Below are 21709 nucleotides of genomic sequence, written 5' to 3' on the forward strand. Positions count from 1 at the left end.
AGAAAGCTGTGATCGGCAACACGTAGTTCGGGGATGCGAGGATCTTGACGAGCGATGTGAATGAACAAACAGGACGGACTCTGTGCGCGCGCGGATGAGGAGCTTAGCCTCGCCATAAACTCTTGAAAACTTCAGGCTGAAGAGCCGGCAAGTTGATGCTGACACATCGATGGGGACGCTGAAGATCGTATACAGTACATGCACATACAGTGCCGAATGGATGGCCTCTACTGTGCGAAGTTTTAATCGATTCACTACTAGATCGAGCTACGTGTTCATACAGGCCGTCCCAAGAGTTTTGCCGACACCCAGCCAGCAGTTCATTCCGCAATTCGCAGCGCACAGCCCAGAGCTCTGCTTGCCTGGCTCCTTTCGTCATGGACTCCACTCGTCGTGGCAGCAGCGTTTCTCGCCTCTCGCAGCTGTCGAGGGTCTCCATCACGCAAGACAAGCCAAGGAAGACCAACCTCGAGTCGCCGTCCCACATGCTGCTAGACTCCGCCAATACCAAGATGGCAAATGCAACTACTAGCAAGGGCGGCCCAGCGAATGTCGCCCACATCACCAACGCAGTCATGTACGGCATCATCAACTCCATCCTGACCATCCCGACCATGTACGGCTACGCGGTCATTCTCTTCAGCCACAAAGACTTCGAGGACTTCATGCCCGCGCTCTCCAAGCTCGTCATGTTCTCCAGCGTCGTGCACCAAGTCATGTTCACACTTATGAGCTCGCTGCCGTTCTCCATTGGACAGGTGCAGGACGCCGGCCTTATCTTCCTCAGCACCATAGCAACCTCCATCTGTGACTCGCTGGGCAACGATGTACCGGTTGAAGCCAAGGTGACCACCTCTATTGTCGTAATCGGTATTGCCACGGCATCTCTGGGTGCCTGCCTCGTGCTTATGGGGAAGCTGAGACTGGCTGCGCTGGCGTCGTACCTGCCGATGCCCGTGATCGGCGGCTATTTGGCTTTCATCGGCATCTTCTGCCTTTACGCCGGACTCGCGCTGTGTACGGGTCTGGTGATCAATAACGTTGAGTCTATGATCAGCGTCTTCGATAAGGCCCACGACGTCCTGCTGTGTGTTCCTGGTGTGCTGGGTGGCGCGTTCCTGCTCGTAGTCTCGCAGCGGTACGACAACTCGTTCATCCTGTCGGGGGCCATCATGATCATGCCCGTCGTCTTCTTCTTCATCATGCTGGTGGGCGGCATCTCCATGGACGAAGCACGCGACGGCGGCTGGATCGACCCTGCCAAGGACCCTGCAACAGTCTCCGAGCTGCTCAACCTCTTCGACTTCTCTCAAGTGCACTGGGACCAGCTGCCGAAGCAGTTCGCGACGTGGATCGGCATGGTCTTCGTCGTGGCGTTCTCGTCGTGCCTTGACATTGCCGCCATCGAGCTGGATATGGGCAAGAAGCTCGACTTCAACCACGAACTCAAGACCGTCGGCTGGTCCAACGTCGTGAGCGGCATCCTCGGCGGCTACACTGGCTCGTACATCTTCTCGCAGACCATCTTCACCTACCGCTCCAAGACCAATTCGCGTATTGTCGGAGTATGTGTGATCATCTCGGAGTTCGCCATCGTGATGGCGCCCGTGTCCGTCATGAGCTATGTGCCGCGCTTCTTCTTCGCAGCCACGCTCATCTTCATCGCCATCGACCTCATGATCGAGTGGCTCATTCTCACGTACAAGAAGATGTCACTGCGCGAGTATGCGGTGCTGTGGATGACGTTCATCGCCGTGAACCTCGTGGCGCTGGACGTGGGCATGCTCATCGGCGTTGGCATCGCCATCGTCAACTTCCTGCTGGGCTACCTGCGTCTGCCCGTAGTAAATCGGAAGCCCCGATCGTCTGGTGCGGCGCGTACTCTGGCGGAACGTCGAGTACTCGATGAGAAGCGCGAAGCCATTGCGTACTTCGAGTTCAGCGGCTTCTTGTTCTTCGGGTCGTCGGTGCAGATCCTCGACCGGGTCCAGAAGGCCGTGTACGTGCGCAAAAACATCCTTGAAGACGCCGGTGAAAATTACGCGGACATGCCACTCACGCCGGATGAAAATCGAGTACTCTCCGTGATCGAGTGCCTAGACGGAAGCCCTGCGTCTGACGCTGACGCGGTGCCGACCGAGTATGCGGTCATGGACTTCACTTCCGTCACGGCCATCGACGCTACGGCAGCAAGGAGCGCCTTCCTCATCCTGCAGAAATACTGCAGTAACCACAACATCACTGTCGTGTACGCCGGCGCGAGTACCCAGATCCGCGACATGCTGGTGAAGAACAACATCGCGGGCGAGGAGAGCTTCTATTCGAGTGCAGAGTCGGCTCTGGAGCTGTGCGAAAGCCAGCTACTGAGCCGTACGGACGTAGCGTGCACCCGCACCAGCAGCTACTACGACGACTCTACCAGATTGTTGCACCGCTTCATCGGAGACGACGAGGACGCCAAGCTCAGCCAGTTCTTCCAGAAGCGTGAGGTCCCCGTTGGCTATGAATTCTTCAGCGTAGGGACACCGGCCGACTCGTTCTACTTCCTCGCCAGAGGCAGCGTCAAAGTCACGGAGGGTAGTAGCGCCCACCCGGGCTCATTGTTCGGTGAGGTGGCCTTCTTCAGTCGTCAGCAGCACCAGACAACCGCAACTGCGACGGACTCGTGTGTTGTATTCGAGATGAGTCGCGACAAGTACGAGGCGATGCAGGAGACGGCGCCAGCGCTGTACTCACGGGTTCGTGACGCTGTGATGGAATCCATGGCGAACTCCCTTAGCCACTCGGCAACCAACAACCCGCTGGAAGTAGAAATCCGCGTCGCGTCCCAGTAGAGTGAACTTTAGCATACTTAAGTAGACAATAAGGTAGACTAAATAATGAGCCAACCCATTAGCACCATCGTCCTCGCCTGATGGTATCGGATTCGTTTCTGGTCGCTATAGATAGGCGGAACTTTAGCATTGAGTGTCGACTGTGTCACTACTCAACCGTTGGCGCACTTGCAACTTCGCTGGGCCTGCGAAAATACAGCAGTACTAGTAATACGCTGCACCTCCAAGGCGAGTGGAGGGCGAGCGAGGTCAACGCGCAGCAGGAATGCTGGATCGACTCGCAGAAATCAAGGGCAAGGCACCACCTGCCGACCAAGTGGCGATCGATGTCGAGGTAGGTGGATGGGCGCTTATTAGCTTTCGTGAAACGAAAACCAAACTAACGGACTGCTTGTTCCCTCTCAGCCGTGAGTCTAGCGCCAACACCTAGCCATGTTGACTGTCGCCTGCGGATCATAGTCGCTCATGAGAATGCGTGCATCTACTTGATTATTCAGGCGGGGCGTCGTCCGGCCAAAGTTCATGGAGCAGTTCTTCAAAGACGTCGAGGAGATGCAAATGGACCTCGCCAACATCAGGTAGGAAGCAGTTTTGGCTCGCCAATTGCTTCAAACTCACAGTGGATTGACCCGTGTTTGTTGCTCTGCAGTCTCGCTTCGCAGCAGATCTCCGAGTTGAACGGGAAGGCGATTCTCGCGACGTCGAACACTGAAGAGCAAGCCATCAGCACCCAACTGGGCTTCGTGATCGAAACGACCAACAAACTCGCGGCCCATGCCAAGGGGCTACTGGAGATGCTCAAGAAGGAGTCGGCCGAGCGGAAGAAGGAGAAAGGCACGCCGCTGTCGGAGATCAGGATCCGCGATAACATGTGCGCCACCCTCACCAAGAAGTTCATGGACTCCATGAAGGACTACCAGAAGGCGCAGCAGAAGTACAAGAGCGATATGAAGAACAAAGTGAAGCGGCAGGTGCAGATCGTGAAGCCAGACGCGTCCGAAGCCGAGATCGACGCCGTCATGCGCTCAGGAGACCCCGGGTCCATTTATAAGAGCGCCATTCTGCAGGGCGGGGCCGCGGAATCCATCACGGACGTGTTTCTCCACTGCCAAGACAAATACCAGGACGTGCTCAAGCTGGAGCAGAGTGTTGCAGAGCTCCACCAAATGTTTTTGGACTTGGCGCTGCTAGTAGAGCAGCAAGGCGAACTGCTCGATCAGATCGACCACCAGGTGCGCACGGCCGCCAACTACGTGGAACAAGGCAACCAAGAAGTACAGAAGGCAATCAAATACCAGAAAGCTCACCGGAAGAAAATGTGCTGCCTGCTCGGTATCGGAGTCGCCATCCTGCTAGCAATCGTCATCATCGCACTGGTCCTCAAGAAAGCGTCGTAGAAATTTTTCAGGAAACCTAAAAAAATCCGTGTCAAGTAGCACAACTATTATAATAGCCGCAATATTGCTACCTTGTCTTTTTTGCCAAAGCTTGTTCATCTGGAGTGTTGCCGTCTTGGAGTAATCGCTCTACTCGATCGCCTTCGGTGCCTTGAACACGTCACCGATAGCGGACTTGAAGCAGTCAATGTTGTAATCAATGATTCCCTGCTTCGAAAAGTTCTCGGCGCGCAGCAAGCACACCAGGGCCAGATAGCTGTATAGTAGAAGCACACAGCAAATTGGTCAGCGATTGGATCGAGGCCACCCGGAAGTAAGTGTAGCACGACTTACTTGTTGACTTCGCGAAGGTAAAGGACCATCCCGTTGTTGAGCTTGATCACCGACGATGACTTGGAGTCATACGCCAGACCGTCTCCCTCACCGTCATCTTTCATTCTGAGAAGTAATACACCAGCCTGTTAGCACGAGCGCTTATAGCATTTCGCGGATCCAACTTACCCATAAATGCAGGACACGTCGATGACCACGTCGATCATGTCGCTGCACAGCTCATACGACTGCATGTCGACAGGGTTGCTATCCGTCGCAATGTAGACCTTGCTCACCACGTCGAACAGGAACGACTTCTCCATGTTGCAGCTCTGAAAACAGACACCTCGAAGCTGTCAGTGGTCATCACCCTCCGCAATCTGCACCGTACTCCAAATTGACGCACCGTAATGAGGATGTTGAGAAGGTTCTCAAGCGTCGGCAGCTGCGGGATCAGCTTCTGCACAACCTTGCTGAACGCCTCGAAGATGGAGTGGTCGTAGATGCTGGTCAGGTAGAAGCTCATGTGGATGTCCAGCTCTCCGTCGTTGATCTCGTCCATGATCTGCTGCTGAATCTCACGCTGGCAGTCTGTCCAAACAATCCACAGCCTGACATCAGAAGTTTGCGAAAAGAACGATCTCAAGAGACTTCTGGCCCCTACCGATCTTGTGGTCGTCCGACAGGAAGAGGTCGCCGTCCACCTTGTGGATGAACACCTCGAACAGAATGTCCGGGTTGTACCTGTGCGCGCGCGTGACCGTGTCGTGCAGACGCGCGAGCGCCTCGGCGTAGGGTTCGTCCTGCGCGTCAATGACGAAAACGATGGATCCGCAGTTGCTGAAGATCATCTCCTCGTTCACGAGCTGGCCGCCGTACACCAGGTCCTCTGCAGCAGCAACAAGAAGAAAATAACGTCAGCCCGCTACGCCCTTGTAGTACCCCCTACCACCCCGCCGTTCTACCTTTGAAGTCGTAGTCCCCCGGGAAGTCCCAGATCTGGAACTGCACGAACGAGTTGTTGGCGATGTACTTGATGTCGAGGCTGTTGGTGCCCTCGAGGAAGAGCGTCTCGTGGGGCGACATCTTGTGGAACACCACGCGCTGGATGCTCGACTTGCCGCTCCTGCAATAGTTAATAACCAAGTATTAGTAGAGTGGAGGTAGAACTGAGGTAGAGCCGCTCTACTTTGCACCTGCGCAGTCCCATGAGCAGGATGCGCGGCTTGTTCTCGCCCGTGAGCGCCGTCGCCTCGTCCCCATAACTGGTAGAACAGTACCCCCAATATGCGTCAGCGTGGACCAAATAGCATAGGTAGAACGAGGCGTAGAGTACCCCTGGTTCAGGCCGTAGCCCTCCGAGTCTGTTCAACGGACGATAGCGACACAGCCGGAGCGAGTTAGAGCGTGCAACAAGCGGTGGTAGTATCTCCAGCACCTCAGGGACAAGAGGATGCGGTTTGCAGAGCGTGAACACGCGTCTAGGCGCAGATACAGAGGCGCACGTACAAGAGTTCTCCCAGCCCAGCTCCATGGTGATCCCTCCGCTAGAAGTGTGATTTTTACACCGTATTAGGAATATTGTCGTAATTTTTCGCTACGAAATGTCGATTATACATATTGCATAATATAATATTTGTACTCGAAAAAAGCCGAACGTTGAAGTGAGAAGGTCTAATGTATCTGGGGTCTTCCAGCTCTTCATCACGACCAGTTTCCTTCTCGTCCAGTTAGCCCCACTCCATGTCGCCCAAGCCGAAGCAACGGCGTTTAGCCCCGGCGCCTCCATCTCTGCAGCTTCCTGCACTCGGACTGCCATCTCTTCCTCCTCCTCCACCTCCTCTGCTGTACACGTACCCCCCCCCCCCCACGAGTAGTAGAGCCCCTTGCCTCGCTCCCCAGCAAGAAGAAGCGGAGAGTCAACAGGCCCCAACTCTCTCACAGCGCCGTCGTGCAGAAGCTCTACGCTCTGGCCGACAGCGCGACTCCTCCCCGTCTCATTCCCAATGAGGAGGACATGCAGCAAGCAGCCGAGCATTTCAAGGGCTTGGGCTTGACCTGCGACGACTCGATCGTTCGTTCATTGTGGGAGAAGCGCTGTCTTCTGCCCGTGAAGTTGTCAGGCATCAAGAGGCCGAGCTTGGGACTATTGGCGGCTATTATTCGCAGCAAGATCAAAGGAGTCACGGCCAAGATGCTGGACGAGGCGGTGGGCGCCAAGAGACAAGCGCAAGGACAAGAAGAACTTGCTGAAGAAGAGCGACATTGTCGTGGTGCTGAATGAAGGTCTGAAGGAGCACAGAGCGGAGCTGGAGAAGGAGATTGGGACGCTCAAGGACAAGGCTGCTGCTCTGCAGAGCAAGATTGGAGATGGACCACAGGAGGCGGAGTCTGAAGAGTTGATAAGGGAGACCAGGAAGCGTCTGGAATTGCTGCAAGAAGAGAGGGACTCGCTCGTCACCAATGGGGGGGGCGCTCGTTCTCTTGGACGACGACAAGTACAGCAACGGTTACCACAAGCGCTTGGTTCGTGAGCTCGGGTTGCTGGAGAGAGAAGGGTGGATGGACTTTGGGCTTTTGCATCACCCGGACGGGCTGATGTGTCAATCGATTGAGGACACCACGGAGACGATTGTCGCTGGACTCTTCGGCAAGATCAAACGCTGCGTGGCGGATAACCTTATCGCCGCCAAAGCTCGAGGCGTCAAGATCTACATTCTCGGAGACGAGGCGAGTGCGCGTCGAACTTGTGCAACGAGGAGTGGAACCAGCTGATCGCGAACGAAATCCCCATTTTCTTCCCGGAGGAGGACGGCTGCGCGGTGAACACCAGAGTGTAAGCACCCTCAATGCTGGATGTTTTGCTGTCTTGCAGTACTGTAACGCTGACTTGTTGTGATGTCTGCGTGGCAGGTGGGTGTTCGACAGTCGTCTTACGATCTCCGGTTCCTTGGGTACCGGCCCCGACCCCAGCTATGTCACAGCCCCCCCCCCCCCCGATGTTTGTGACGCTGCAAGTGGACCCGGACAACAGAAAGAAGGCGCTCACGCTCACTTCAGGCATCAAGCTTATCCACGCCTACCGCAGTGTTCTCCAAGTAGTTGGGCGGCGTGTGCCCTCCTGCGTCGGACTTGGGCGATCCGTGCCCCGGTGAAGCTGAAGTAGGCGACGACTTGCTGTCCGGACACAGTCCGAAAGAGACTGATGGCATCTGTTAGCTGCAAAGGGAGGCAAGCTCGAGAGCTTTGGGCTATGCTTTGGCCGTTGAACGCGAGATCGGGTTTAGTCGAAGTTAACCTGTCATGGACGAGTTAGTTGCCGTTGAAGTTAACCTGTCCGCATCGCTGATTGGACGAATTCTATTCATTATCCTGTCCGATGGCTACCAACCACGAGGAACTGCTGCGCCGCCACTTCGCGCTCGTGGACGCCGCCTTCTGCTTCGTGGCGAAGCACCGCGCGGCCCCGAATGTGCGCGGCGTGTTGCGGGTGGTCAACAGCTTCGGCAGCTCGCAGCTCACGCGGCAGCACCTCGTCGAGCTGGCCGCCATCGCCCCCGACCTCCTGGTCCTTGAAACCCCGAAAACAAATTTCCAGCCACGATCAGGTATAGCCTGTATTGTACAGGTTAAAAAAATATTCAGAAGTTTTTTTTTACTTTATGCTAAATATTTTATCTTGATAGATGACGTGTTCAGTCCGACGCCGTCGAGCGTCGAAGATGTTGAAGTGGTGGCGTTCCCATTGGCTCCTCAGACCAGCCAGCGCGCGAGTACAAAGCGGAAAAGTTTATTCGACGCAGCACTGAAGAAAACGACTATGACGGAGAAAAATCGTTTACGAGCCAAGGAGGAGGGCAATTCTACTGAGGAGGATACTGGTTCTACCACTAGAACAAAAGTTGAAGAGACGAAGGCTCCAAGCCCGACCCCAATCCAGCAGGTTCAGCAGATTCATAACGACTGGGGGTCGTCGGTATTAACGATGTTGCAGCAATTGGATCTGTACAAGAATCAGATTGTCCACGTGGAGCGGCGTCGGTCACGTGAGGCTCAGTATCGAGATCTTGAACCTCTGCAACTATCGGCTCAAGTGTGCGCTGCACTGGAGAAGTGCTACAACATCAAGCAGCTGTACTCGCACCAGTTCGAGGCCATCGAGGCGATTCGTCGAGGAGAAAATGCGGTGCTGTCGACGGCTACTGCTAGTGGCAAATCGCTCGCCTACAATGTGCCGATGCTGAATATGCTGCTTGAAGACCCCAACGCGACGTTCATGTACCTGTTCCCGACGAAAGCGTTGGCACAAGATCAGCTCAAGTCACTCAGGAGGTTTTTGGAGGCTGCTAAACTTCCGCTTCATATCGGGGCGACATTTGTAAGCTGCGAAGCGTTCTTCTGATAACTCTATTGGATGACATCTAACGTGTACGGGGTGGTGTTGTACAGGACGGCGACACGCCCATGAAGAGTCGGTCCATGGTGATCCGCGAGACGCGGATTTTCCTTACTAACCCAGATATGCTCCACCTGACGATTCTTCCGCAGCATCGGCAGTGGAAAGCTGTGCTATCGAACCTCAGGTAAAGTTTGTCTGCGGGGTCCATGATATTGGTTTTATTTTCACAATTCTAACGAGCTTGGCTTCTTTTCTTTTTACAAATTGGACAGGATTTTGGTCGTGGATGAAGCGCACATGTATCGAGGCGTGTTTGGGTCGCACGTCTCCTGTGTCTTCCGACGATTATTTCGCCTGTGTGCACTCTATGGCTCAAACCCGCAGGTTGTCTGCTGCTCAGCGACAATTCAAAACCCAGAAGCACACTTTCGCCAGCTACTACCATCACTTCCTCCCCACCCGGGTGATTCAACTGCAGATGACACTTCCCAAGTGAGTGCAGAGGAGAATATGGGACCACCCAACCTTCATTTCTTCCGCCAGCGCCCACTGAAGGTGATTACGGAGGACGGAGCTCCATCGGTAGAAAAGCTATTCTGTGTCTGGAATCCGAAAGTTGCCGAGGTGAGTGATTCTGGGAATTCTCAGCAAGGGACCACTAAACTTCCACACTCCACCGTTCCAGTGACTACCGGGAAGCGTAAGCGCACCGAAGATGCCGCCAATTCTTCAAAGCCTGGCAATGAACCTGAAAACGTGGAGGCTACGTTGACTACCAGTTCGATTTTCCAGGGCGCCCGTATCCTGGCTCGCTTAGTCGAAGCTGAGATCGCTACTCTTCTCTTCTGCCGAGGCCGAAAGCTGACCGAACTGGTGCTCATGAACGTTCATTCGATTTTAAAAGCCGACCCCAACACTGCGAAGCTGCTTCGTCGTGTGAGCTCTTATCGCGGTGGGTATACTCTCGACGCCAGGCGACGTATTGAACAACGGCTGTTTAGCGGAGACTTGCTGGGTGTTGTGGCGACGAACGCGTTGGAGCTCGGTATTGATATTGGCGAGCTGGACTGCACCATCCACCTCGGACTTCCTTCGAGTATTGCATCGTTGTGGCAACAGGCAGGTCGAGCTGGTCGCCGCCAGGGCCAATCCAAGCAGAAGCAGTCCGTCGCCATTATCGTGTGCTTCGATGCGCCCCTGGACCAGCATTTCGCGCAGAAACAACACGCCACGAAGCTTTTCCAACTCGAACCGGAAGCTGTGAGTCTGAACACAATGAACCACCGAGTTCTCGGTCAGCACTTATTGTGCGCTGCCCGTGAGTCTGCACTTTATTCTCCGCAGTCAGGGACAGCCTACATCGATTCGTACGTTTTCGGGATGCTGGATGAAAATGGGAGTACTGATGAAAGTGGGAAAGCGGAGTGCTCTGAAGTGAATCAAGTACTCCAGCCTCTTGTGAAAGAGCGTAAGTTGATGGAGTGCTCGGAGGCGGGAGGACACACAAACTACCGGATTCATTCGTGCATGCCGAAGAAGTTCCGCGCTGTTAGCTTACGCAGCATCTGCGACGAAAATTACACCGTGGTGGTTCCGAGCAACAACGTTACCACTGACGGAGCCGATGGAGAAGTGCTGGATGAAATTCCTGGGGACAGAGCCTTCTTTCAAGTGTACCCTACTGCGGTGTATCTGCATCAGGCCCAGGAGTATCTGATCACACGCTTGAATAATGTTCAGCGAATTGCGTTCGCGAAGAAGTGTCTTCAGCCGCTCACGTACTTTACAACATGCCGCGATCTTACTGATATCGAAGTTGTGCGCATACACAGAACGAGTCAACTCGGTTGTGGTGACAAGACGGCGAAAAGCGATGCTGCCCTGATCTGTGTGGGCACTGTCTCCATCCTGACAAGGGTCTTCGGGTCGACGATGCTGGAAAAGCGTACCATGCGGGCATTAGGAACGAACGAGTTCTCCTTACCACCGATGCAGTCTTTCGGAGAAGCTGTATGGCTTGAATTCCCTGCTGTGCTTCGGAAGCAAGTGGAAGCTACGGGTGGAGCGTCGTGGACTGCAGCGCTCCATGGAGTTGGGCATCTCTTTGTGTCTTTGGTTCGTCTGTTCGTTCTGTGCGACGCCGACGACGTGGGCACCGAGCACGTGAATGAGTTCGAGCAGCGCGTAAAGTATGTTGATGTTTCTGTATCGAGCGTTCTCGTCTGCTGGGCTTTAACGCATTGTTTGTATTTGTAGACCAAATCGGGTTACGATTTTCGAGCGAAGAGAAGGAGGCAGTGGACTTGTGCCGGAGATCGTCAAGATGCTTCCGAAGGTACGTTCGAATTCAAGCAAATGTTTTGTGACAAATCGTCACTGACGATGGCCACTCACGTCAACTTTTACTGCGCGAACTTGGCAGCTGATCGAAAAGGCCTGGACGATTGCAAGCGAGTGTTTGTGCTCCGATGGCTGTCCGGCGTGTATTCAATCCGCTGGGTGCTCCGAGTTTAACCATGTTTTGGACAAGCACGGAAGTCTCCAGGTACTCGATTTCTTGCACAGTATTGTCGGTGGAGCCTCTGTGCATTAATTTGGAGGCTGGTCTGGTAAAAGTAATGTACTTGCCTGGTTGATGCAAGCTATGCTCATCAAATCGAGTACGCTTACCGTTATTTTATTTTGGTGCTTCACTAAAGAAAAGATAAAAGGGAAGATCGCCATGTCTTCTTCCTATTAGGTCCCAGGATGTCGGCGATGAGGGATCATCCGCACAACAATAAACTACAAAGCTTCGTGCTACTGTATGTACTTCGGAGTATATCATAAACTGGCAATGACAAATTACCCAAGCTTCTATTTTTTATGCTCCACCACCACACAACCAGGGATTGACAGTAACACGATTTTCTTCTGAATTACTATAGTCATATACTAGTAGAAGACAACAAGAAACTATAGTAATAGTATCATCGAGCCTAGCATCTCGACTACTACAGTACTATTAATGCATTATAACTTAGTACTTCCTAGTAATTTCGATGATCGATTTGCAAAAAGCCTACATCTTTGTCGCTGCACGCTTCACACAGTTGGATTCTTCGTTCAAAAATTCTTCGTTTGCGAGCATGAGGTGCCGGTTCATATTCAAAGTTAAACCATCCAGGTGAGAAGCATCGGTCGATTCCTGAAGCTACTTTAGACCCGTCTAATTGATGCATATTATGCACTTACCGCTCTAAGTGGCTCCCATATAAGCTGTGCAACATGGGAATTAAGCTCACACCACCAAAGCAATCTTGGCCACTTCAGGGGATCGGGGTTTGCACTGACACGAGCAAAGCCAGTGTAGCAATGTTGTGTACGATGGTTGGATCAGTGACCCTGCACGTCGTAAATCTTCATCTGTACTAAATGAGAATGTGGCCAGACCTCATTTGGAAGCCGAAAGATTGACACACACCGCTAAATTTCTTCAAGTGCGTGACAGTAGTCAGCATTAATAAATGTGGCATATCTGAGTTACTAGTTACTGCAGTAGTAGTCGGCTCCTCGTCCCAAAATACTATCTACTATAGTATTTTGAGCATCATTTTAATATTGGTATCAACTGGATAGTAGTTCAAAACAAACTACTGTCACTCCCTGCACACAACTCATTCAAGTTGCAGAGAACCAGACACGTCCCACCCAAATCCAGCGCCTCGATGGTCTTCTCCCTAACAATTCTACCCCTCGTCCATCCGGCCATGGGCGGCCTCCCTTACGTCAAGCAGCTCCTCACCAGCTTCCTCCGGCCAGGCCGATTCCTCTCGCTCAGTGACGCCTGCAGATTTAACTTTATCGATTTACTAGACTGGATGTGGGACTCCAGTTGCACTTCGATCGACGCCAAGACACCAGAATGGTCCCTACAAAACTATATAACTATCTACGGACTGATCCGTACTACTAAGTATTATCGCTACGAATTCGGGAAGGCGCTGCATTTCGCTGTTGAAGAAGGGGATTTGGAACAGGTCGAGTGGTTATTTACCCATTTTTCGGGTTGTATTGTGCCTGCAGATGTGGTGGAAGTCGCTGCCAGTAATGGAGATCTCGACATCTTGGAGTTCCTGCTGGAACATGACGCCGGCTGATTTGGCGCTCACCTGAAGTACCGAATCCCTAATTCTGAGGAGGTCTGCGTCATGTTTGAGTGGATTCCACGACGACCAAGACAGGGCAACGCCGTCACGTGGAGCACTCGCTCGGTCCTGGTGGCTATCAATAATGGGCACTTTGAGCTAGCGCAGTGGCTGGTCGGCAGTACACCGCGGTCATTTGACGATGATGAGGTAATGAACATTATCAAGGCAGCTTTATAGAAAAATAACCTGGAGCTAGCCGAGAGGTTGGTACCCGAGGGACGGAGTCTGCTAGAGTACGCGAGGGGATCTCCGAGCGTCCAGAGCATCGAATGGATGCTGGCACGTGGTTATTTACACCCAGGCGAAGATATTCAGCCGTGGCTTTTTCTTTTTCTTACGCGGAAAGATCGGCTGGATCTGATGCAGCAGATTTGGGGAATTTTCGCTGCATCTCGCGATACTGTCGACATGGATTCGTGGGTGGGACACTGGAGTAGAACGATGAGAGAAGCGGCCGCCCACGGGAATTTACCGGTTTTGCAGTGGCTGGCAGAGCAATCGGTCCGACGCCAAGTGTGTGCGAACAGGGGGTACCACCCACTTTCGGCTATAGCTTGTGACGCAGCCCAAGGAGGGCACTTTCACGTCGTGCAGTACCTTTGTGGGCAAGGGGAGCTCAAACCGGGTTCCTACCATCGTTCGGCTATGGTTTCTGCTATCCAAAAGTGCGGTCTTGACTGCGTGAAATTGCTACTAGAGCGGTGCTCCTATTTTGACGATCTCTCGGCGCAGGATGCTATCAAAGAAGCAGCAACGTGGGGACAAGTGGAGATTTTGGAGTATTTTCACGGTCTCGACATGTCGGAGAAATTCAGTTTACTGCAGAAACGAAGACAATGCAAACGACAGCGAACAGAGAAGCCGAGAAAGCCATGGTGGCCCCGGTGTCGCTATCTGGTGGGGCAAGCTGGGATCCAGGGTCAGCTCGCTGCGATCCAGTGGCTGCGCAGGAATCGTTGGAAAGAGTGTTGTCGTGAAAAGAAATCGACGGAGGCCATGGACTACGCAGCAACTTATGGACATCTCGGAGTCTTGGAATGGCTGCACACGATTGGATGGCTTGCTCTACTGCAGCTATGGATGGCGCTGCGGCCAACGGATATCTGCATGTTGTACAATGGCTCCATCACAATCGTACGGAAGGCTGCACGACAAACGCTATGGACATTGCGGCACAAAATGGTCACCTCAACGTGGTGCAGTGGCTTCACGCTAATCGGACTGAGGGATGCACGACAAATACAGTCGATTTTGCTGCAACGAACGGATGGCTCGAGGTTGTCGAGTGGTTGTGGGGGAATCGGACCGAGGGCTGTACTTCCGATGCTATCGACCAAGCCGTGGCCCGTTGTAAGGATCAAATTGTCCTCTGGCTCCTCTCCAATACCTCAGTGAGTTGCACGTCAGCAGCGATGGAAAAATATCCGCAGCTGGAAATTTCACTCGACAGGACAAGGCGTTTTCACGCAGAAGGCCATCGAACGGGCGATTATCGTGGGGGAGTTGCTTGGCTCCACCGGAATTTCCCCGAACTGAAGCCAGGCGACCAGACGTTGATTTCGCAGGATCGCTAGCGTGAATGCAAAGCGACGGCTGCATTTTTTTTCTTTCCCAGTAAGCTGAAGTACTTTTTTAAGATAGGAAATTACAAATTCATTGCTATTTTCTTAAACACTGGGCTGGATTCCAACATACTTAGTACTGTTATCGAGATCAAACGCTCCGAGCCCAGTGTCGTATGATACGGACCAATACTTTGATATCGAAGATAACAATCAGGATACTTGTAACTTGGCTGCTTTTGCGTGCATCTGTAACTCACACCGCACAACGAAGGAGGAAGAGAAGGTGAACGCGCTGCGGGGGAGTAAAGCGACTTGCTGCTCCCGTTGTATTTTTGTGTTCTGTGGTTTCCCCCTCTTTACTTTTCTCTCTCCTTTCCCAGCTCCTGAGCCTTTTGTGTATCTGCACTTCAACTTACTGTAGAGCAAAGCGACACTGCAACACTAGCAACAGGTGAGGACCAGTAATTCACAACAAGGATAAAAGACGGGCAGAGCAACGAAGAGAAATGTGCAGGCGCTGATGAATGCTTTTTAATTTAAAAATTCATTAGTTGTCTAATGAGGTCGTATGTCGCCTTAGTTTTCTCCTCGCATCTGAGCCATGCGTGCTTTGGCGACCAGCTTGTCGTGTGTTCAGAGGTCCTCTATTTACGTTTGTTTAAACTATAGAGTCCTGATATCGCTGTAGACTGAGCCTAATTGACGAACGGTGTTGGGATAGTTCCTCCTCCGGCGAAAATTGTTCTTGCAGGTAGTCCCACAGCTTGACAGGCAGGTGCTCTCGAAGTAGTACAGCATTGGTAAACTGAGATAGTTGTCGCAATTTGAGAAATCCCCTGATCGCTTTGTAGATGCGTTTGGAAGCTGGTTTCCATGCTATCGAGACAACGGCTTTGAGCGCTTGGTGCGTGGCATTCTGGGCTCGAGCCGACTTGATCATTGGTTGGATGCCTTGGGAATTAAAGAGAGACTGTAGATAGTTGAGCTCGCTGCTTTAGCTGATGCATGGCTCGGACGATGAGCTGAATAGCCATACTAGTTTCCATGACTGGCTCGTTCTTTTGGGCAAAACCAATGGCAATTATTTCTTGTGGGTCGTTCCCCAACACCACCCAAATACCTATTCGCCCTGGTAATCCTTCCAATTTCACAGAGTGAAAAGTTAGAGTCCAGAGCTGAATTGCGATCGGCCTGTCTGAAGGTTGAATTGCCAAGAAAACCGCGTAGCACTGGTCCAACCGAAAACTCGCTTCTTTGGTTGTTGGACGTGAAACCATTCCCCGGATGACTGCATGCGTCTGGAAATCAGCTGCCTTCCACAAGGTTCGCTTAGCTTCGTGTGGCGGTACTTGATCTCCGTCAAAGACCTCTCTATTTCGTATCAGCCAAAGCGTGCATTGAGTACATGTCGTCCAAATTAGCCACAAGATCCTCATAGCTTTATCCTGCCCTTTCCCCCAGCACGAACTACTCTTCATGGCTTCGTCAAGAAACGTTGGTGAAACCTCAGGCGGTCTTCTGGCTGCAAGATGCGGAACCAGTGATGCTATCTCGTCTCGATGCGGGTAGTGACCGATCCATTGGAGAATTCAAACTTGCCACACTTCCTCGGCTCGCTCGCAATCCCAAACGATATGCTCAATGGTCTCCAACGACGTGGCACATTGCTCATATGAGCAACCCCGCTGGTGAGGCCATCCAGCATGGTACAAATTCAGAGTTCGGGTGCAAATGCGAAATGATGTCCACCTTTGGAAGTCCGTCAGTATTCCGTCATGCTGCCAAATCGCGGTGCACTGCTGAGACTGCGCCGCTCGCGCCCACTCGTGCTGCCCTGCTCCAATAGCCATCTTATCTAACACTTGCTGTACGGAAAACTTCAGGGTTCTTCGTATTCTCTTCGATCGGGTCTTAAAAATGGTCAGGCGAAGTGAGAACCCCTTAGTTCTCGGTGGCGCCTTCCACGGCGTGGGGTGTAAGTAGGGCGTCGCTTCAAACGCTAAGCCTGACATATTTTGCTTGAACTTTAGTGCTTGAACGTCTTTATCATATTCCTCAGCCGCGTTTCGATACGCAATTTTCCATGTCCATCCTCTAACGTCTTGGACTAGTTTCAGAATTGGTTCGTGAGGGTTACTAGGTACGAATGCAAGAACATTGCGGTCGCTATCTGCATGCCATGAGTACTGCTGCGACAGAGCAGGAAAATTGCTCGGCCTGATGGGTGCCAGCGTCGATGTCCACACCCTCGCTGGAACGCAAGCAAAAATGCTAGCACACCAACGCCTCATTTGGCGATAATGTCTGATCGTAAACGGTTTTGTACCTCTTGGAGGCGTCAATAGATACACTCCTGGTGATTCAACCCTAACTTGCAGCTTCATTAGCGTGCAAGGCTTGAACAACGGAAAATCTTGATGCCGAAGGGGCTTCCCTTTTGCATCTACTATAAACGCGTTACTGTTCCACTTGCTGGTTCTCCAATGGTCAGAGTCTACAACCGCGCCTTGCTCGCTCACCGACACGTTTAGCATCCACTTGATTGTGTCCCCTCGACCCCAAAAACAGATAATCGATTCGCGAAAATCACCCACTTTTTTCAGTAGATCACGATCAGCGTGCGGTACAATCAATGGGTCTGTCAAGTAAGCCCAAAGTTCACTTCTACCTTGAGCTTGCACCGTCGACATCCATCCCGATCGCTTTTTGCGGCGTACTTGATTTGCTTGAGCTTTTGTCGTTGGAGTAAAGGCAAGGCGCAACAGTCCCGAGAAGTTGGTATTGTGGGGTGCGCCAACCAATGCCAAGCTGCTTGATAGTTGTCCGATGAAGTCTGGATCCACTGCTCCGCTTGATTAATCCGGGTGATAGTAAGCGCCTCTTGAATACTTTGGAGCCCCATGCCGCCTTGCTCCTCAGGCGCAAAAACTAATCCAGGTAAGATTTTATGCCGACCATTGACCTCCTTCGTTGTACCTTTCCATATAAATCTTTTTTGGAGTCGCTCGAGCCGCTTCAGAATCTCTCTCGGTACAGTGAAATGCATACCAGTGAACAAGATCGCTGGTAGTATTACCGTATTGAAGAGGACTACCCGTTGCTTCACGGAATTAGTAACCTGGGTCGCAACTTGCAATCGTTTCTTACAATTCATGAGCCGTATTTCCCAATTGTAGCCTGTCGTATCGTGATTACCAAAGTGATAACCCAAGATAAGAGTGGTATCACCTTTTGCAAGCACAGGGTAACCATGACACCACTTCTGAGACCATGCTGTATTCAACGGGATCAGTACACTTTTCTTCGGCTGGACCTTCAATCCCGACATTTCTCCAAACTGTTGTAGAAGGTGGTTCAGCGGAACGATTTGACGGGTAGCTGATAGAAAAACTGTACAATCATCTACGAATCCATTAAAAACCTGTCGTCTACCTCCAGAACCCGGAATTTCCAGACCCTTAATTTCAGGGTGAGAAGCAATCGCTCTACCAAGAAAATCAATCGCCAAAATAAAGAGAAGAGGTGCGAGCGGGCATCCTTGACGAATTCCTGAATTAACCTCCCACTTCGATGACTCTACCCCATTCACCAAGTAACTTGCCGTGGTTCCTGTGTGCAAACTGTGAAGCACATCAAGAAACCCTTGCGGAAAACCAAATTCCGTCAAAGCCGTAAGCAGGAAGCTGCGATCCAATGTGTCGTAGGCTTTGCACTCGTCGAGCCCAAGGATGGCGGCCGAGTCAGCCCATGCAATGCTTGCGTCCTCCAGCTGGGTTAGCAACAGTGCTTGGACGGCTGTTACACTTTTAGTCATGAGCCTACCCCGCACAAACCCTTGTTGAGCCAAACTGATTATCCGTGGGAGAAATAGATGAATCCGTTCTGCATACATTCTGCCTAGGATTTTATAAGCTGTGTTGAGCAGAGAGATTGGACGATAGTCCATTGCATTTCTTGAGTCTCCCTTCTTCCGGAGTGGAACAACCACGGCGTCAAGGAACGAGCTCGGTACCGCTGCACCCTTCTGAATCGCATGATAGACCATCGTAAGACATTCCGCCATCTCATCCTTGAAGTCCTTGTAAAAATCATGCGAGAGACCCGTAGTTCCTGCAGATTTATCACGAGGGAGTTTGTCGATCGCATCAGCAACTTCTTTCTCTACGATGGGATTCACAAGTTGTTTCTCCTCCTCCGGGCGTAAGCGTTGGGAATCCGGGATCATATGAAATTCTCGGAGAGCTTTTTGCATTTCTGATGGATCGAGAGTCGCGTGTGAGCCCCCCATTATATCATTCCATTCACTTGCCATTTTTTCTGCTACTGGCATCGATTCGGGGTAGTAGTGACCAGGCGATGGAGAAATATATCAGAGATCGTTTGATCACGTTGCCAATCCGCGTGCCGTTTGTAGAAGTGTTTAAGATTGGCTACCGTCGGTTGTAGAGTTCTGCCAAATGCTCGTTGGCCTTGTCGTACACGGGAATTGTTGGCGCTTCGCTGTAAGTCCTCTCGTGATTTGGCTTCACAATTCAGGTACTTCCTCAAATTGTTGTAGTAAGACGTAGTTCTTTCCTTATAGCATTATAGAGATCTGCCTAGGAAACGTAACCCATGCTCTTTCTGGGCAGCTTTGTTGGAGAAATGTCGCTTTCAACTTGTGTAGTCTTCTCCGGATTTGTTTATGAACCCATTCTGGTGAAGCGCTTCGAATAGGGTAGTGCGATTTATCTTTCCTCCCTGCACTGGATTTACGTAGCGTGAGCCAGAGCCGTACTTCCTGATGATCGGATTTATTGCTCGGTGGCCGTGCTTCAATCCATTGCGCTAGTCCCGCAAGGTCATTGCTTAGATAGAAGCGATCCAGCCTGCTTGCAGACTGCTTTCTCCAAAAACTAAAATGCGTCAAGGGGTCGGTAACGCTATCTTCGTTGGCATGTGTTGTAAGCTGTACCGCATCGAGTAGGTCGAGCTGATCTACCAGTCGGTCAAGATCAACACTTTCACAGGACTTCGCACTTGGTAATCCATTAATTATTCGATCAAGAGAAGGCTGCAGAACGGCATTAAAATCTCCCCCCAGTAGAAGCAGCTTGACTTTTGAAATCCAACTCTGCAGATCGCTATAAAAACTGCGTTGAGCCTTCCTGTCCGTTGGCGCGTAGATGTTTACTAGCGTCCATTCTCGAAAGCGCAGTCCAATTCGTCGTCCCGTCCACTCACTTGGTCTCCACGGGCTGACTTGAGCCGCGATATTCGGCTGCAAAAGAATACCAATGCCTCCTGACGATCCTTCCATCTTCGACCAGTAACTGAGGGGTTGTTTCGGCTCCTTAATACCCCACACCCGGTTTCACATTTCTGCTACCTCATCAATTTCCTCACTTGTCTTCAGGTGAGTATCTTGTACATATATTACGTCGGCTGGTCGTAGACTTGTACGTTGTTTCCAACCACGCAGCCACCCAGATCGACGCTCCTTTTTAAAGCCTTGTAAATTCTGTGTAATCACATGTAGTTCTGCTCGATGCTGTTTGTTTTTCGTGTTATCTAACCCAGATCCATAAAACAAATCTGCCATTTGCTGCAGTTCTGTATATAGGTCCGAGTCCTCCATTGCGGTAGTATTGAGCATCTTGGTTCATCTAACCCTGCATGACCTCCGATTCGGTCGCTGCAATAGTTTCATTCTGCATCGCTAGTAGAGATTCTAGCGCGGCCCAGTCTCCATCCTAATCGTTTGCGTAAAATGCCCTCTGCACACTAGGGAACCGCTGAAGTGCAAGAAGAAATCGATTGAGAACCTCTCTTGTGGAGAACTCTATCGATTCGGGACGCCCTTGCATTCTGCCTAGTTCAGGTGCATACACAAATGCAGCGATGAGTTTCCGCGAGAGGTAATCCGTTTTCAGCTTTCTACAAGGTTGAAGGAGCTGAACAGCGTCGGGCTTGAGCTTGTTCAGAACACCCCACAAATCCGGAGAGTGAAGATAGCTGTCATCAACCATTGTAGCTCTTTCCTTCCGGAAGAAATCAAGCCACTACATCATCGAATTGACAGCTTCTGCATCCACGTCGACACCTTCATTACGTCGTCGTTCAATCACTTCACCAAGCTTAGCACTTGCAAACGATGATGCAGACACAGAAGCCCGCCGCCTCGCCGCCGCCGCCGTCACTCGCTGGCGCTACACCTCCCGCTCCCAGCCAAGGTGAAGCAGGTGAGCAGCAGCGACAAGGCCGTCCGCCGCCCCGTGACCATGCCGACCGTAATGCTGCTGTCTGCGGCAGCGGTGACGGAGCCAGTGACTCACCGTGTGAAGACCATGATCTATTACCAAGCGGCGGTGGGAGTGCGGGTCGTGAGCCCACCTCGAGCGAAGAGCTTGATGATAGTGGTGACGAAGACTTCTCCCAGACGTCAAGCGGCGACGACGATGATGAAGAGGGAGAGAGCGCCCAGCACCGAGAAATCGGAGGAGGACTTAAGTACCTTTTTGTTCGACACCGACCTCAACGCCCAAGTCACGGAGATAATCCAGTCGGACCCGTGCAAGAACCGCTGCGTGCGTGGCAAGGCCAAGGAGTTGGAGTCTCTACTGTGCTCGCTATCGCAGATGTCGAAGCCGGAGAAGAATATCAGCCTGTATACTCTCCTGGCTGTGCTCATGCAAGTGCCAGTCGACCGCAAGCGAGGAAGCGGCGACCGTGAACGATTCAACTACTATCTTCCTTTTGTTGGGCAAGTGTGCCGCCCCATCTTTGCTCGCTGCTACGGTGTCGTACCCATGACTCTGCAGCGCTACAAAAGAAGAATCCGCGATGGCAACATGGCCATCAAGGACCACGGGAACAAACTCAACAAAAACGCGTCGCAAGTGGACGTGGTCTGGTTGGTGAAGTGGTTCACCAGCTTTGCGGAGGAGGTTGGCGAGGTCGTCCCTGTGCGCGTCCGTATGCAAAAGAACTTGGAACATGCACAGTCACGGAGTTTGCCGCAGCTGCGTTGACT

At 52.0% G+C, this 21709-nt stretch overlaps 8 protein-coding genes across 8 annotated transcripts; 6 read left to right on the forward strand and 2 right to left on the reverse strand.

Moving 5' to 3' along the window:
* Positions 1-377: 377 nt before the first annotated feature.
* PHYSODRAFT_470466 (hypothetical protein) lies at positions 378-2488 on the forward strand (the record flags this gene model as incomplete). Its single annotated transcript, XM_009518721.1, has 2 exons — positions 378-2246; positions 2315-2488. The coding sequence occupies 2 exons, from the start codon at positions 378-380 to the stop codon at positions 2486-2488; spliced, it is 2043 nt and encodes a 680-aa protein (XP_009517016.1).
* Positions 2489-3099: 611 nt separating this feature from the next.
* Positions 3100-4231, forward strand: PHYSODRAFT_294753 (hypothetical protein; the record flags this gene model as incomplete). Its single annotated transcript, XM_009518722.1, has 4 exons — positions 3100-3168; positions 3240-3241; positions 3332-3412; positions 3484-4231. 4 exons carry the CDS (start codon positions 3100-3102, stop codon positions 4229-4231), a joined length of 900 nt encoding a protein of 299 aa, XP_009517017.1.
* A 129-nt stretch (positions 4232-4360) lies between these two features.
* Positions 4361-6077, reverse strand: PHYSODRAFT_552896 (hypothetical protein; the record flags this gene model as incomplete). The annotated part of the gene is made up of 9 exons (XM_009518723.1): positions 4361-4487; positions 4565-4669; positions 4733-4875; positions 4950-5134; positions 5208-5432; positions 5509-5669; positions 5740-5808; positions 5880-5907; positions 6053-6077. The coding sequence occupies 9 exons, from the start codon at positions 6075-6077 to the stop codon at positions 4361-4363; spliced, it is 1068 nt and encodes a 355-aa protein (XP_009517018.1).
* A 2451-nt stretch (positions 6078-8528) lies between these two features.
* Positions 8529-11535, forward strand: PHYSODRAFT_471348 (hypothetical protein; the record flags this gene model as incomplete). Its single annotated transcript, XM_009518724.1, has 8 exons — positions 8529-8921; positions 8993-9126; positions 9215-9570; positions 9658-10313; positions 10410-10760; positions 10803-11131; positions 11199-11277; positions 11365-11535. The coding sequence occupies 8 exons, from the start codon at positions 8529-8531 to the stop codon at positions 11533-11535; spliced, it is 2469 nt and encodes an 822-aa protein (XP_009517019.1).
* A 1114-nt stretch (positions 11536-12649) lies between these two features.
* Positions 12650-13081, forward strand: PHYSODRAFT_475959 (hypothetical protein; the record flags this gene model as incomplete). Its single annotated transcript, XM_009518725.1, has 1 exon — positions 12650-13081. One exon carries the CDS (start codon positions 12650-12652, stop codon positions 13079-13081), a length of 432 nt encoding a protein of 143 aa, XP_009517020.1.
* Positions 13082-13315: 234 nt separating this feature from the next.
* On the forward strand, positions 13316-14706 carry PHYSODRAFT_472824 (hypothetical protein; the record flags this gene model as incomplete). The annotated part of the gene is made up of 2 exons (XM_009518726.1): positions 13316-13833; positions 14163-14706. Coding segments are annotated over 2 exons (1062 nt in total), but the record flags the coding sequence as incomplete, so codon positions are not given.
* A 2935-nt stretch (positions 14707-17641) lies between these two features.
* PHYSODRAFT_418473 (hypothetical protein) lies at positions 17642-18082 on the reverse strand (the record flags this gene model as incomplete). The annotated part of the gene is made up of 1 exon (XM_009518727.1): positions 17642-18082. A coding segment is annotated over one exon (441 nt), but the record flags the coding sequence as incomplete, so codon positions are not given.
* Positions 18083-20577: 2495 nt separating this feature from the next.
* Positions 20578-21707, forward strand: PHYSODRAFT_261143 (hypothetical protein; the record flags this gene model as incomplete). The annotated part of the gene is made up of 2 exons (XM_009518728.1): positions 20578-20594; positions 20840-21707. The coding sequence occupies 2 exons, from the start codon at positions 20578-20580 to the stop codon at positions 21705-21707; spliced, it is 885 nt and encodes a 294-aa protein (XP_009517023.1).
* Between the last annotated feature and the right edge of the window lie 2 nt (positions 21708-21709).

The sequence above is a fragment of the Phytophthora sojae genome (assembly GCF_000149755.1).
Source record: "Phytophthora sojae unplaced genomic scaffold PHYSOscaffold_1, whole genome shotgun sequence".
Lineage (NCBI taxonomy): Eukaryota > Oomycota > Peronosporomycetes > Peronosporales > Peronosporaceae > Phytophthora > Phytophthora sojae.